Below are 15,974 nucleotides of genomic sequence, written 5' to 3'. Positions count from 1 at the left end.
TTCACATTCTGAGTACTTAAAGTAGTTTTGCTGCTGAAACAAACTTTTTGTACTTCTACTTAAAGAAAAATGATTAATGCAGGACTTTTACTAGTAATGGAGTATTCTTACAGTGTGGTGTTACTGTTACTTAAGTAAAAGATCTCAGTACTTCTACCACTGGCTCTAATTTTTCCTGATAAGATATTAATGTTGCATGTGTCCCTTCAGAAGTTGAACAGATAAAAAAAATAAACCGTTTTAGAAGCTTTATTTTTGTTGAATGTTAAAGCGAAGTAACTTCAAATGTCCATCTATAGTATTCCACGCACACATTACCTCATATTTTGTAATACGTAATTACCTGTTTATGAGGGCCTGAATTGATTTGAAAATATAATATATCTATAGTATTATTTCCATATTACTCTATCTCTGGTAATTGAATAAATATTATACAAAATATTAGAATGATTCATAGATAACTTAAACATAAGCCTGTCTATTTTAAGGCACAAGATACTAAGTGAGTATAGTCTACAGCATGCTGCCCTCTCATGGACTGTGGTGTAAAGTGTGCCACAGTGGGGGTTTTGTCACTGACACCTGCCTTGTCTGAGAGGAGATCACACAAGCTGTGAATCACCGTGAATGAATCACCCTATTGTTCTATTGCCATTCGAGTGAGTTAGTAAAAGCAAGTGTTTTGCATCAAGTTACAACGCTGACAACGCAAATGATTCTGTGACTTCCCACAATGGCAAGTTATATGAGAGCTTTCGTCCAGGATGCAGTTCACACTCGCATGCATGCATGTGTTTACCTCTGTGTATCCACAATGTTCTTGTTATGGTTATTTGTCAGTATCGTGAGTGTATTTTGCCCTTGTTCAGGAGAGCATAGTCCTCTGCAAGCATACTCTCCTGGAGACATCATCATTGGAGGACTTTTCCCTATTCACACACAAACCGACAGAAACGCAACGCAGGGACCACTCACCTGTAGTGAGTAAGTATGGCCTCACTGAAATAAGTCAATTTGCATGACTATAATATAACTGAATCATTTCGGAAATGTCATCTGTCCTCTGTCAATTTTTGCAGGTATGATTTCCAAATGTTCCTTCGCTCTCAAGTGATGATATACGCCATCGGAGAAATAAACCAGCGCACGCCAAGGGTTCTGCCTAACTTCACCTTAGGATATGACATCTATGACACTTGCGGAGATGTCAGCTTTGCCATCAGAGCAACGCACCAGCTGCTGAAGAACCACTCAGACCCTCAGAGCTGTTTTGCACCTGCAAACTATCAATCTGCTATGCCTGAACCCAAAACGAAGGCGGTGATTGGTGAAAGGTATTCTGAAGTATCAGTAGCTGTTGCACGAGTATTTGCTCTGTCATCCGTTGCCCAGGTTTGTTTTCTCTGTACTTGATACTATCCTATTGACTACAGTTAAAAATGCAAAAGATTTTGAATGCCTTTGCATAGTTTGAGGCTAATGATGAGATTATGACAGAATTCCTATCTAAATGTAAGATTCTGTAACATATAATTTAATAATGGTAATAAATAGAATCCTTTGTCTTTACATTTTATGCATCACTGTTACAAACTGCATGCAGGTTTCAACATAATTTATTCCTGTTTGTTACAGATTAGCTATTCATCAACTAGCGAGCTGCTCAGCAGGAAGTTGAAGTTCCCCACTTTTCTGCGAACAATACCTAGTGATGGGTATCAGACAAAGGCCATTGCTAAACTGGTGGAGCTGTTTAATTGGAAAACAGTGGCCATTGTAGGAAGTGATGATGAGTATGGGAAGTACGGCAAAGATAGCCTTGTGGACATCTTAACTGAAATGAAGGATGTCTGCATTGATTTCATTGACATCCTGCCTGATAACTTTTCCCAGAACAATTCCCAAACCCATAGAAGGCTGTCTGCGCTGGTGTGCAGTATCACAAATTCCTCCGCCGAGGCCATCATCGTGTTCACAAAGGGCGCCAATGTTAATGTCATCATGGAAGCAGCTATTAAATACAACCTCAACAGAACTTGGATTGCAAGTGATGCGTGGTCCACCTCGACAAAGATCTCTGCACTGCCAGGCATTGAGAAGGCCGGGGAGGTTTTCGGATTCATCTCGAAGAGAAATGAGGTGCCTGGTTTTAAAGACCACGTCATCTCAATGTTCAAAGGAACCACTAACGCCATTCTCAAACATTACCTGACTCTTAATCCCCTTTGCTCTAATCAGTCCGAGGAGAACAGAGCAAGTAACTGCTCGCCAAGATACAGCCAACAGGGGTCCAAGCAATGTCTGGACCTACTCTGTTTGGCCAATTACATTGACCAGGATGAATCATACAACATCTACTTAGCTGTTCAAGTCATTGTTGAGGGCCTCAGACTCTTGCTCAAGTGTGACAGCCACCAGTGTGAACGGAGCGCCAAATTTACAGCCTTGGAGGTAGGCTACAGTAAAGTTAACTTGCTGAGATGTTTTGCATTGTGCATTGTATTTTGCAATGTGTTTCGTTAAAGCAGTGGTTTGAAATGCATTTGCTTATTCGCTTCATACTCTTGCAGAGTTTTATGAGAATATTGAAGTAGTAACTGGAAGTAGCTAGCCTGGCTCTCCCCAAAGAAAATACCTTTCACCTCCAAAGCTCACTAATTGACAGCATATATCTTGTTTGTTTAATCCATACAGAAACCAAGAATAGTGCGGCACATAACTCCCCAGTAAAACCGCAGCTTACGCTTAGGTTTTTATTTACAAATGAGATATAATGTGTTAGATGTTTCTGTTTCCCCCTATTTCCAGTCCTTATGCTAAGCTTTAAGAGTTAACCGGCTGTTTCCCAAAATGTGAAACTATTCCTTTAAACAAACAAACATGACAATGTCTTTTTTTTGTTGACAAAATATACCTACAATAACTTACACTGGTCATTTTCCAACATATTTGGAAGTTTCCGATATGAAATATGCTAACTAGTAGAAGCAATAACAGCAACATTTCTTTATTTTACATCAGTGTAGTTTTGTTTATGTTTTTCTCCACAGCTTCTTATGGAAATCAAAAAAGTCAACTTCAATGTGAACAACACCCATATATTCTTTGACCCTAATGGAGACCCCCATTTAGGATATGATATTGTATATTGGAACTTTACTGAATCCAAACAGGGGACACACATAAAAACCATTGGAGAATACAGTGCACACAAAACAATCAAATTCCCAGAAGATCTTGTTAGAAATATGCGCAATGTGACGGTAAGGTCAAATTTTCGTCATATATTTATTTCCCCAAATAATTAAATATCATGTTGTGTACTGTCACATACTGATTCTTTTTTGTCTTTAAAAGGTAACTGCTTACAACTGCTCTAAAACGTGCAAACCAGGGCAGGAGCTGAAAAAGCAGGGCAAACTGTGCTGCAGTGATTGCGTTCCATGTGCAAATGGAGAGTTTTCCGCTGTAAATGGTAAGTGTTTTATCATTAATCTCAAGAAAGATGATAATATCTGCAGACTCTACTTTTGAAACAATCAACCTAACTAGATCCACTTCTACTGTTTCTCAAAACTGACATATTGGTCCTACTAGCTAATAGAAAATAAAGCTCTAAAACAGATGTTACCTTTGTCTGCATATGGCAAAACATATGGTCATGATATTGATACTATTTTGATGTATCGATTAAATTTTTTTTAACAAGAAAGGATTAAATAAAATATAAATCTGTGTTAGTTTTCATTAAAGACCCTCCAAGTTTTAAATAAAATCATTGAAAAGGCTGTTTTTCAACAGCTTTACACCTTCCTGGCCCTAAGCAATTGTTTTGATGTTTTCCAGTCAGGATTTCGACCACACCACAGCACAAAGACTGCTCTTGTTAAGGTCTTGAATGACATCCACTTACACACAGACAGTGGAAACGTTTCAGTCTTATTATTAGTGTTATTAAATTTCACTGCTGCATTTGACATGGTCAACCACAGCATATTACTAGACAGACTGGAAAACTGGGTGGGACTTTCTGGCACAGTGCTAATCAGGTTTGAATCCTATTTGAAGAAAAATTACGTGTGGAGTCCTCCAAGCCTCCATTCTCTGGCCTCTTCTGTTCAACGTCTATATGCTCCTATTAGCACAAATTATGGAAAACCACAAAAGATCTTACCATAATTATGCAGGTGGCACACAGATATATATACATAACAACAGGTGGCTATGGTCCCATACAAGCACTCAGTGACTGTATCAAACAAATCAATGATTGGATGTGCAAGAATTAAAGGACTGCAGGATCTAGAAGAACGTTTCCATGCGTTTACCTTCAGTAGGCTCGACTACTTTAATACTGTCTTTATAGGTCTCTCTAAAATGTAGATAAGGTCTACGGTCCTTACTAAGACCAGGAGAGTGGATCGCATCACTCCAGTTCTCAGATCTTTACACTGGCTTCCTGTATCTTATTTTAATCTTCTATTTTGTTCTGTTTTAGTCCTTTCAAATCCCATTTATGTGCGTCTTTTTATATTCTTTTACATCTGGTCTTAATGCCTTTATGTGTTGTGTAAAGCACTTTGAATGGCCTTGTTGTTGAAAGATGCTATACAAATGTATTTGCCTTGCCTGGCTCTCCCAATCATTTCAGACCACCTTCAGCAAAATAACCCTCCTAATTTTCTGACCCCACCTCCACCCCGTTATCATTTTCGCACAGTCCCTAAGTAAGATGGGGGTGTGTATTTGATCACTATTATGATGATAGCCATGTTTTATGTTTTATGATGATAGCCATTACAGGAATACTCCCTTAAGAAGTTGAGGTACCAGTTATAATCCAAAAAACTGTTGATACATCATTACATAATGCATTCAAAAGTTTACATACTAAACTTTTAAAAATTCTCTTATGTGTGTAGTATATCACATGTGATGTTGCACCCACCGTACCAACCATATTGTTGCCTGTCTTGGTTTCCCAAATGTCCAAAGACATTTTGCATGAATTTGCAAGTATTGCATAACCTTACTGTCACACTGCTGTACTGTAATGGTGATCAGGTGCTGTGGCTTGGTACTTCCTCATTTATGTAAAACAAAATATTCTACATGTAAGAATATCTCACAATCATTTTCAAAGGCGTTTATATTAATACTCTGTACATTTCTTTGTTTATTTCTATAGGAGACAAGTGTAAACGCTGCGATTCAGATAAGTATTCATCTCCACAGAGAGATAGGTGTTTGGACAAAACTGTTGAATTCCTACACTGGTCAGATCCCTTTATCATCATTTTGAGTTCCTTGGGAGTCTTTGGGATAATTGTTACCATTGTGTTTGCTATTTTGTTTACAATCTATCGTAACACTCCCCTTGTGAAAGCTGTTGGAGGTTACTTGTGTTTCTTGGAGCTTTTTTCCTTGCTGGTCTGCTTCTGCCTTACATTTACCTTCGCAGGAATACCCACTGCAGCCTCCTGCATGGTAGGCCTGCCTCTCTTCGGCATAGCCTTTTCCCTTTGCATCTCCTGCATTCTGGCCAACCTGCTCCAAATCTTAGTGGGCTTCAACTTTGACCTGAAGATAGGGTCCTGGATAAAGAAGCTCAATCAGCCAGTGGCTGTGGTGACCATTGTCTCTGGAATCCAGTTGGCCCTGTGTGTGCCATGGCTCTACTTTTGCCCTCCAGAGCCTGCTCAAAAACATTTTGGCAAGATCATCCTGTACCAGTGTAACAAAGGCTCTAAGAAGTTCTTTATAGCCATGTTAGGCTACAACGCTTCCTTGGCCCTAATTTGTTTCCTGTTTGCATTCAAAGGTAAACAGTTGCCCGATTTGTATAAAAATGCAAGTTTAATCACCTCCAGTATGATGCTGTTTTTAATCATTTGGATCCTCTTCATCCCGATTTATATCAATTTGTTTGGGAAGTACAAACGAGCCATTGAAAGTGCGGCCATTCTCATTTCTAGCTACAGCATCCTGGGCTGTCACTTGGCTCCAAAGTGTTACATTATGGTGTTCAGGAAAGAGATTAATAATGAGAACGCCATTACTGAGTACATCAGGAAGCATTATGAGCAGACAGACACGGCTGTGGTGAAATCCTAATCTCACATGCACATCCATAAACTTCTCTGCAGGTGCTGGGTTACAGTCCGCACAGAAATATGTCTTCCTGTGTTGAAATCATAGCCACTGTGTCATTCTCTCTCTCTCTGGCTACTGTTCACGTGCGTGTCTGTGCCGACAAACTTTGGGATACCGGTTAGCTTAGCTTAACAAGCTGTAGCTTTATATTTATCTATTTTATTTATATTTAACAGACAGGAGAGCGGCAATCATCTCATTTGTCCTTCTGTCAGAAAGTGAATAAGTGTATTTCCCGGAATGAGTGTCTTCACATACTGTATGTGTACACTATGCTAATTTTGTCTTGTTATATGCAAGACATTTGCAGTACTACAATCCTGAGAAGCTCTAAAGGTTGTGTCAGTGATACATTTGTTGCCAGAACTCCTTCTTCTTGACTGTCTTTACTGCTGTTACTACCACTGCTGCTTTGAAAAGATTAAGATTGAGATAGTTCCTGATCTTTACTGACCTTTCTCTCTTGAATTTTTTAATTTTTAAAAACCATTTTATGTGCAGGACAAAAAATGAAAAATGGTAGAAAAGACACTGTGGTGTTTATGCAAAGTAAACAAAAATGTTTGACTATGTGATATGGTTACCTTGGACCTACCTATAAATAGTGTATATTGTCCTTTTAGTATATTGTTATATTTTTAATCATATTGTCTTTCAAATATGAGTCAGACACACTGATTAACTGACACATATAACGACTGATGGTTTTGCTTTTTTGCTACTGTAAACATTATTACTCCATTTTGTGTTGTGGGCGCTTCATTAGATTTGGGTAGCATTTTTGTGTGTGTGAGACATTTTATTTGAGAGATGTTTCATCATAAAGGGTTGTATCCTCTGAATAAATAAACTTGCAGTGCACCTCCTATGTACCTTGAAAGAGTGTCTATGGATTGTTCACGGTACTTCTTAATTAATGTGCTACAAAACGGAAGACAAACACGTTGATTTAACCAGGGGTTTGAAGATACATTTATAGGGCCTGAACTTTTCCCTAAACATTACCAGACAGATATAACAGGTACATAAACATGCCAGTCTCCATTTGTAATAATAATAAACATAATTTGTTGGCTAAATTAACTCTAAACTGTGAAGAAGTAGTAGAAAGAAATATAAAATTTGAAAACATAATAATTACAGTACATCTGTACATAACTTAATGGCAAAGAACTGTTAATACTACTGTCATAGATGTGTAGTGCATATACAAGTATATATGAATATGTACATGTATCACACACATATTTAATTGAAACTTCAATTCTCAGTGACAACTGAAGTGAATCTCCAGAACAAAGTTGATTTATCTTTAAGATTAGGCATGATACAATCCAGTTGTTGCATTGTGTAAAATCTATAAAGGTCAGGATTGGCTTGAGAGATAATTCACATTCTAGGCAAAGTGTTTTTGAAACCACATGTCTAAGCAAGAGTGCTATTTGAGTAAAAGGAGTGTTCATTCAACGCTGACAGGGAAAATCAATTATCTTGTGTGTGTCTGAAGTACAGTTGTGAGTGGAAAGGCAGATAAGTGAAAAGGGGGGGGAAAAAACATCCACATCACAGCTATTATTGAGAACAACTCAACGGTGTGTATGCAAAGCTGAGAATGTCACACTGGCAAAATCACAGTGGTTCCTTCTTCAAACACTAGATGGGACTCTTCATCTATCCTGTGGATGGCTTTCTATGGTCTATAGTGCATATACAAGTGCATCAATGCCTTTTGTCCCATATGTACAAAACACACAACTTCCATAATTTGGCTCTGCACCTAATGTTTTATTTATTAATAAAATACAAAACTTCAAAAAGGTTTCCATAGGAACGCATTATGACTTTGCAATCCTGTCTCTTTCATATCCATTTCAAATGTATGGTTAAACACTGTTCCTTAATATCATAAACAGACTTCTTGCCTTCTACAAGATACAAAAAAATAAAATAAGGAGGAGAAGAGGAGAGGCGCTGTCTGCTTCTTGAGTCCCTGTGTTTTAAATGTTAATCTTGAAGATTTGTTTTTTTTTTTTTGGTGGTACCTGTAGTGTCTAGTGACCAGGACAAATATGAGGATCACATGCTCAAAATGGTTAGCTGAAATGTCAATTTAGTTATGCATCTATATTGCTGTCTGACACCCAGAGACGCACTACATGGTGTTTTGACATGTACCTATTAAAATGCCGCACAAGAGTCGCTCTGGCCATAATCAGCAGAGAAGCATTTACAGAACACAGACAACCTACATGACGAACACCCATAAAAAAAAATTAAATTACATAACCATGGTGTTTCTTGATATGTTAACATCTTGAGGATTAACACTTGAGGGGTTCTGTACAGAAGTGGAGATCATGGAAAATATAAATATAAACATAGCAGCCATTTTTGAGGAATTAAATCACCCCTCCAACCACCTCTTTGCAAGTTTCTAGCTAGGGATGTGCCCTCAGCTCTTAACAGGGCTTTGTAGGGTCAGCAGACCCCACCCCCTTACATTTTGCAGGCCAGTCAGCACTGGCCATAAGCTAAGCTGAAAGCAATCTGCTACTATTCTTCGATATTATTCAATTAATAGCATGAGTAACCCTTCACCTCTTGGACTTTTGCTACAGTTTCAAGTGTTGAGTCCTATGGTGACGGGAGACCTTCAGTGAAATAGTTTTGTGATATATTTTGCAAAGCAAAAGGTTTCTCTCCCTACACTATTCCCATTCAGCAAGTAGATTCTCCATGAACTACAGATCTCCAGTGCTTACAGTCATTCCCCCACATTAGGACAGTAAGACTGCAGCAACAAGTTCAAGTACATAGTTGCCCTGTAACACAGAGACACTCGGAGTGTGATTCAGCCTCATTTCATTGAAGGTTGATCCCCAGCTTCCATACAGAACACAGAAATTTGTGCAACATGTCCCTCTCATTCTCCTGTCAAGTAACTGGCCTTGAAATTTCACGTACATTGGGGGAGAAGAAAAAAAACAAACAAACAAAATAGAACCTTCTCCAATAATAACTAACAAAAGGATGCTAGATGTAGAGAACATTGCTGTGATGTACAGTTTGTAGTTAAACTACATGGGCCTGGCAGGGCTTAGTAGGCATCTCCAGGCTGCTCTCCCTGCCACAGCAGGCTGGCACTTCAAACAGGCAAGTCTCCTCTGCAGGAGCTGGCATGCCCTGGGAACAGATCTGCTGCACATGTTGCCTGTAGAAGACAGATAAAAGTTAGATTGTCTAGAACAAGAGACGCACTTAAACCTGCACATTTTCCTCATGGTCAGACAGATGCCAAAAAGTGATCCGTTATTAACTACCACTTTCAGCTTCTGAGACATCTCACTCACCAGGCAGGGCGGGACATGACATAATGCATGTCAGGTCTTTGGAAGCCATTGAAGGTGGAGGAGGCGGCCACGGTGTAGGCACCCATGTTGTCAAAGACCAGCCAGTCACCCACCTGCAGGTCAGGCAGGTTACACTGCTCAACAATGCGATCAAGGCCGTCACATGTTGGGCCCCAGATACTGCAGGGGTACATGACCTCATCTGGCTTTGGCTTCTGTCAGTAGTGAGAAGTGGGGACACGAGGTTAACCATTAGTTTCACCTTTCACTGACCCACAGGTGTCATGAGAAACCTTGTTGCCATTTCAATCCTTCAAATGTCACTGACCTTGTGTAGTGTTGGCAAACAGTGAGCATGGTCATAAAGTATACAGTTGAAGGATCCGTACACGCCATCGTTGACATAGTACATCAGAGTCCTATCATTGGTCGCTTCATCTTCCTCTGCGAAGGAAGCATAAATCATGTTACTACCAAGAAATGTTACAAATCTGCTTTCAGAATAAACCATGTTTCTAATCAGGGCTGTTACCATCAGAGACTGGCTCCTCGTCCATGATGACCTTCTTGGCAATGATGTTGACAACCAGTGTGTAAGCAGAGGCCACATAAAAGCGCCCTGGCTCAGCAATGACCTTAATGCCAGTGTCAGCAGGGAAATACTTATCCAGGGCTGGGTTGATTACTGCTGTGATCTAGAAAGAAAAAAAAAAAAATCACGGGTCAATATCAAACTAAACTGACAAAGGCTGTACTGCCTCGTTTTATTTAACAAAAAGTCCTAAACAGACAAATAATGTTTAGCCTATGAAATGCCACATGGAATGAAAAAAAAAAAAAAAGAAGCAAAGATACCTCTTCAAATTTGAGTTCAGCATCATCTGAACCAGGGAAACCACCTCCAATATCCAACAGGTCCATGTTGAAGCCCAGCTCATCCTAGGTCACAAAATTAAAAGTCCATGTTTATTTTGCTGGGTGGAAACGCACATAAATTACAGTTGCATATGCATAGGTCACAACTTACGCCCATATCAAAGACGCAGCGGGCATCAGTGATAGCCTGGGTGTAGGTCTCGGGATCAGTGCAGCCACTGCCAACATGGAAGCTGACGCCGATCACATCCAGCCCCAGTTCTTTAGCCCGCTCCAGAAGACCTCGACAAGCTTTAAGTGGGGCCCCAAACTTCACACTCAGGCGACACACTGCCTTTGAGTCATCTGTGGCTATACGCAGCACCAGCCTGGGCACAAAGCAGAAACACAGTTAGTGAAAAAGACAAAAATGGAGAATGCAGATAAATACAAATATACCACTAAAGCCTCAACATTATGGATGGTAAAATGTCTCACTTGGCATTTTCATGACAGCGGGCTACTTTCATGAGTTCCACCTCGCTATCAAAGGTCATCATCTGGACTCCATGGGCAGACGCATACTTGATCTGAGAAACTTGCTTGCAGGGGTTGGCGTAGATGATTCTGCTTGGATCCACTCCCAGAGACTGAACCAGCTGAATCTCGGTCTAGTGGGGGATAATGCAAACAGTCAGCAAATAAAGTGCTAAACTAAAAACACGAGCTGCCAATGAAATTTTAGCTAATCAAAAGAGCTTTGAATCATGTTATTCTGAGAAAATCTAGTGCAATAGATTTTCCAACACGCACCTTGCTTGCACAGTCAAAGCCAGTCCCCAGGGATGCCAGTGTCATAACTACAGCCCGGCTGTCATTGCATTTGACGGCATAGAAAGGAGTGACGCGAGGCAGGGACCTCACCCAGCGCAGATGTTTCTTCAGCACATCTCCCAGGTCACAGACGTAAAAGGCGTCCCTGTCATCCTGTAATGTAGTGGATGGAAAAAAAGGACATATGCTTTACAAAAGCAGTGCTGGAACAATACATTTTCCCCAATATAGAATATTACATGATACACTGCAAACAACAAACACTGTGTAATATAAAAACAAATATTTGCACCATCAAGGTCTTAAGAGTTAAGTAAAAGAAACAGGTTGCTTTCTGTTGCATCCTGTTGACATTCATTACCTAACAAAATGGGACCATCTGCATATCCCCTAAACAATGTCAGCACAGGACACTTACAGTCATGGATGACTCATTGATCTTCTGCTCAACAATATCCCGGGCAGAGAAACCCTCCTCCAGGAAAGAGAATTCGAACTCAGTAGGAGTGACAGTGTTCATGGTCACAAGAAGTCCTTTTGATGGTCACTAGAAAACTGGAAGGAGGAGGAGGAGAACACATTGAGATTTCATTCAGCTTTGAGAACAGTATCTTTTTTGTCCTTGATTAGTAAAGTCTATTTTATTTCTCACTCAAAGGAAAGTATAAAAACTATGCAAGTATAAAAAGGTGATAAAGCAGTTTTTAAATCAAGTTGCAAACAGACACTTACTTGAACGACAGATGTAATTTAGTGTTGCCGTTACTCAGGTGCAGAGAAGCCAAGGTGGTTCACCAGTGAAGTTAAATCCCTTCAAATAAGACTCGAGGCCAGGGCCTGCAGAGTAGCCAGTGTGCGTTTTCCTAGAGTGATGATTCTGTAAACAAGAGCATTTAAAAAAGTTTATGGGAGAATCTTTTTTCCTTATTCGAATCGAGGGTCAAAGGGCAGAGGTGTTGTATGCTGTACAGATAGTAAACCCCCTTGAAGCAAAATTGTGATATTGGGCTATATGAGTAAAAACTCACTTGAAAGTATTTTAACATAAATAAAAAAAAACCCCAAGGGGAAAAAGCGAAAGAAGTTGCACAACTAGTTATGGACTCAACTTTAGAGGGTTTAAGGTTCAAGATTCAAACCAGAGTACAATTTACAAAATACATTTATTCTGTTTCTGAACACAGAATTTTATATTTATAAGTTCAACACAAAGTTACGAATTACTCTATTGAAAACATTACTTTAATTTAAAATTGATCTGAGGCATGCGCAAGACATTACATGTCCAATCTACGGTCTTTAATTGCGCGCTCCATTTTATAACTATGGCATGACAACTTGACACCATCTGCACAGGAAAGGTCAAAGAAAAACCAAGGTTTAAGTCCCGCCCAGTCCAGATTTAATCCAATTACAAAGTGGACCCGCCTTTAATTCAAAAGAATGGCATGAAAATGAACCAATCAGTGACTAACAAATGACGCACACGTCAATATGCCGGTTCCGCTTAGAGCTCCTCATGCCATGAGGCGATATAGCATTTCAAGTTACCGTTAACGTGGAGTAACGTTATCCTCGTCTGCATTGCCAATTCGAAAACCTGTTCAACGTAACGTCAACACACCGAAGACTATGATCCATGAAAGGTTGCCATGACGGGCAAACTTTAAGCCGGTTAGTTAGTAAGATACAATACCAACACCAATAAGATAAGAATTAATAACGTTAGCTAACGGTAGCTAGCCAGGCGTCTGTCACATCGGCCACGTAGTATTGTTAGGCAACTCCAGAGCGATTAAATTTGAAATTAAATTGATGTTGCGGCAAAATAGCAAGAATACCCTAACCTAATAAGTCATCTTTTCATTGTAATTTTAAGCCGCCATAACCAAATCAACGTGCTCGCTAACGTTTCTTAAATGTGACGTTCTTAGTAAAACGGGATCGAAAAGTCCTTACTTACCTTAAAAAGCATTTACAAAGAGTTTGTCCATTAGACCAGAATGCTGGGATTAAAAAAAATAAGGCAGTTCCCCTTCCCAATGACGCCTGCTGCTGAAGGTGTAGCCTCTCTGCCAGGACTGAAACTGAAGTGGAAGCCGATAAGGGATCCCGACAGTATTTATAGAGAGCGCGTTACTACGGCAACGCAGCTAGCTGAAACCGGCCTCCCATCCACGTATGAACCGGTTTAGCCTTCGTCACCTCATCCACATGGTGGGAGAGGCAGACAGAGACAGGGACCGCTAGACGACTACCACACACAAGATTACTAGAGGTACCACAGCCAGTTCAAACCGGCCTCCTATCGACGTAAAAAAAAAAAAAGCTTTAGGCTTGTCACTATTGTGGTAAAGTCAAGGCAGACAGGGCCCACCAGTTAACTAGTTAGCTCTCACAGGACTGTCTACTTCTCATGTAAAAAAAAACTGTTGTCTTTCCTGACCTCACTGAGAAAATTATTGTAGAAAAGTCTCAAACTTTCAGAGGAAGTCCAAGCATTCAATAAAAAGCCTGCATCTTTGACTGTGTGTCTTTGTCTCTGACCTTTGTTTGTTTACCTTTTGTTGTGCTTGTTTTAGCTGTGGCCTATTTCTATCTATTTGAGAGCAACAAAAAACTTAAGTCCCTTGTGTGTGTTCACATACTTGACCAATAAAGCTGATTCGGATTCTGCTGAAATGTACCACAGGCATGCTAACCAGGACTGCCTCGCCAGGCAGTCCTTGCCACACTGCGTAGGGATTTGGAGAAACATTATATAATAAGCATTAAGACTTGAAATGATTAAACTAATCGTATAATTTATTACACGTTTCAGTCAGTTTTCAACTAAAAATGCCAAACATTCTCTGGTCTCAGGCTCAGAATGTGAGGATTTGATCATGCTTCTCTTTGTCATATGATAGTAGCCTAAATTGAATATCTGTGGGGTTTGGATTGTTGTTCAGATAAAACAAGTGCTGAGAAATTATAATGGGCCTTCTCATTTTATAGACAAAGCGATCAATCAAGAAAAGAATTCACAGATTAATCGACAACGAAAATAATCATTAGTCGTAGCCCTCACAAGCATGCTTTGTGCTTAAATTGACCTGACTTCATGGCGATGATCATCAGTACAGGTTTCCAGTGGCCAGCTGTGATGGAAGAAACCTGCACTGCTTTTGTGTTAATCCCAGAGATGCTCACTCACGCTGGCAGACAGCAACAGTCTGCTGGCTCTGACTGACGCCACGGTCTCAGTGACATGACCTGGCTGGACGGCAGTCTGCTCAGTCTCGCTCTGAGTTCCTGACCTGCCTGATGAGATTAAAGGAGATCACAAGACGAGAAGGCAAGGTGTCAACACAGTCACGTACGACACAACAACTCCGTAGAGTCAAGCTCTATAGATATAGATATTCAATGAATGCATTCATGAGTATTACTTGAGGGAGTGGTGCATTTTTATCATATCTTGTCCAAGTTTGTAAAAAAAAAACATTTGCCATGAATAGATAAAAATACATATGCCACTGTAAGCCACTGAAAATGGTGTGCAGGATTTTTAAAAAGTATCTTATAGTGCTTTTACTTGTAAGCATTAAAATGCCTTTTCACCCAGACCTCTCAAATTCCTGTTCCCCCCCCCCCCCCCCCCCCCCCCAAGTCTGCACAGTCTAACCAGTCCAAAGGTTGCTTTCATAGACATTTGGTTTGCAAGCAGACATTACCAAATGGAGGAAAATGAAGAATTTGGGTAGTGTGACCCAACAGTACATGTGGAAATGTTGCACAAGCATCCAGGACGCTAACAGGAAACTTTAGGGCTTCATGAGGACCACATATCTGTGGGCTTAATATCTTTTCCTGGTCTTAGGCCACAATCAAGATGGCATTCTGCTCCTTGCACAATGGGGTTTCCAGTCAGGATTTCTGCAGGGTTGGTGAATGAAGTCAATTTTTCCAAGCAGTTTAATTATCAAAAAGTGAAAAGCACAGCCTTTTCTGAAATGGTCAAAAAGTTCAGATGAGGTTAAGCGGCAAACTTGTATGATGACATAATCGGCAACCATTGTCATACATTGCAGTTTTCCTTATAGCTCTGCCCTGAGTCTGAACTTGTTCTAGCAAGCCTCACCTCCTATGCAGAGCCATGCCTGTCAGGCAGGAAGTGGGCCCACACTTGGGGGCTAATTCATTTTCAACAGATGTTTATCAGCTTGTTCAAAATCACAAGATCACAAAACACTTTAAATGTATTACATAGCAAACCCGGGTTAGATTGTTTCTCTTCACTCCAGTTATTTCCTTTTGTTTCTGTTTTTGTCTCTCTTCCACGAAATGTCTGTCTGTGTCTCTACCCTCTCCTTCACCCCTCTCCTTCTTCTCCACTTGTAATGTCTGTCTCTCGCTCTGTGTGGAGTTTCTGTTATCATTACTGTGGACCATTGTGGCCTAACCCCCACATCTACAAGGCCTCACAAAAATACAAGGATGATGATTGTTATTGGCCACCCACAAGATACAGTGCAGTGTACGGGGCCTTGAGTGACCGTGAGTCGTGTATCACTGCATCTGGCTTTGTGTTTCTCTTCACTCCTTTCTTAGCTCGTACTTGCACAGTGAAATGCCACAGTCAGTTTCACTGTTTCATCAACTTGTGTTCCTGTACTATCCAGCTCAGTGTGCAGAACACGGCTTGTGACAATATGCATATGAAACATACCACAGCATTGACTTGCATTCCTCAAGAGAATAAACTGTACTTCATTTGTCACAAGTTGAAGGAAGCTG

The 15,974-nt window shown here is 40.2% G+C and overlaps 2 protein-coding genes across 2 annotated transcripts; one reads left to right on the top strand and one right to left on the bottom strand.

The window, feature by feature from the left end:
- The first annotated feature begins 817 nt into the window (after positions 1-817).
- On the top strand, positions 818-6,376 carry LOC139298118 (G-protein coupled receptor family C group 6 member A-like). The gene is made up of 6 exons (XM_070920990.1): positions 818-987; positions 1,083-1,395; positions 1,639-2,454; positions 3,054-3,266; positions 3,361-3,478; positions 5,192-6,376. The coding sequence occupies exons 1-6, from the start codon at positions 818-820 to the stop codon at positions 6,115-6,117; spliced, it is 2,556 nt and encodes an 851-aa protein (XP_070777091.1). The 3' UTR covers positions 6,118-6,376.
- A 1,544-nt stretch (positions 6,377-7,920) lies between these two features.
- On the bottom strand, positions 7,921-13,274 carry odc1 (ornithine decarboxylase 1). Its single transcript, XM_070919848.1, has 11 exons — positions 13,159-13,274; positions 11,928-12,072; positions 11,614-11,750; positions 11,175-11,348; positions 10,860-11,032; positions 10,534-10,750; positions 10,362-10,445; positions 10,039-10,201; positions 9,835-9,950; positions 9,507-9,721; positions 7,921-9,367 (listed from the first exon to the last, which is right to left on the bottom strand). Exons 3-11 carry the CDS (start codon positions 11,713-11,715, stop codon positions 9,229-9,231), a joined length of 1,383 nt encoding a protein of 460 aa, XP_070775949.1. The 5' UTR covers positions 11,716-11,750; positions 11,928-12,072; positions 13,159-13,274; the 3' UTR covers positions 7,921-9,228.
- Positions 13,275-15,974: the final 2,700 nt, after the last annotated feature.

Source organism: Enoplosus armatus, chromosome 15 (genome assembly GCF_043641665.1).
Source record: "Enoplosus armatus isolate fEnoArm2 chromosome 15, fEnoArm2.hap1, whole genome shotgun sequence".
Classification (NCBI taxonomy): Eukaryota; Metazoa; Chordata; class Actinopteri; order Centrarchiformes; family Enoplosidae; genus Enoplosus; species Enoplosus armatus.
Note: the sequence above shows the minus strand (reverse complement) of the source record. Positions and strands in the feature narration are given on the sequence as shown.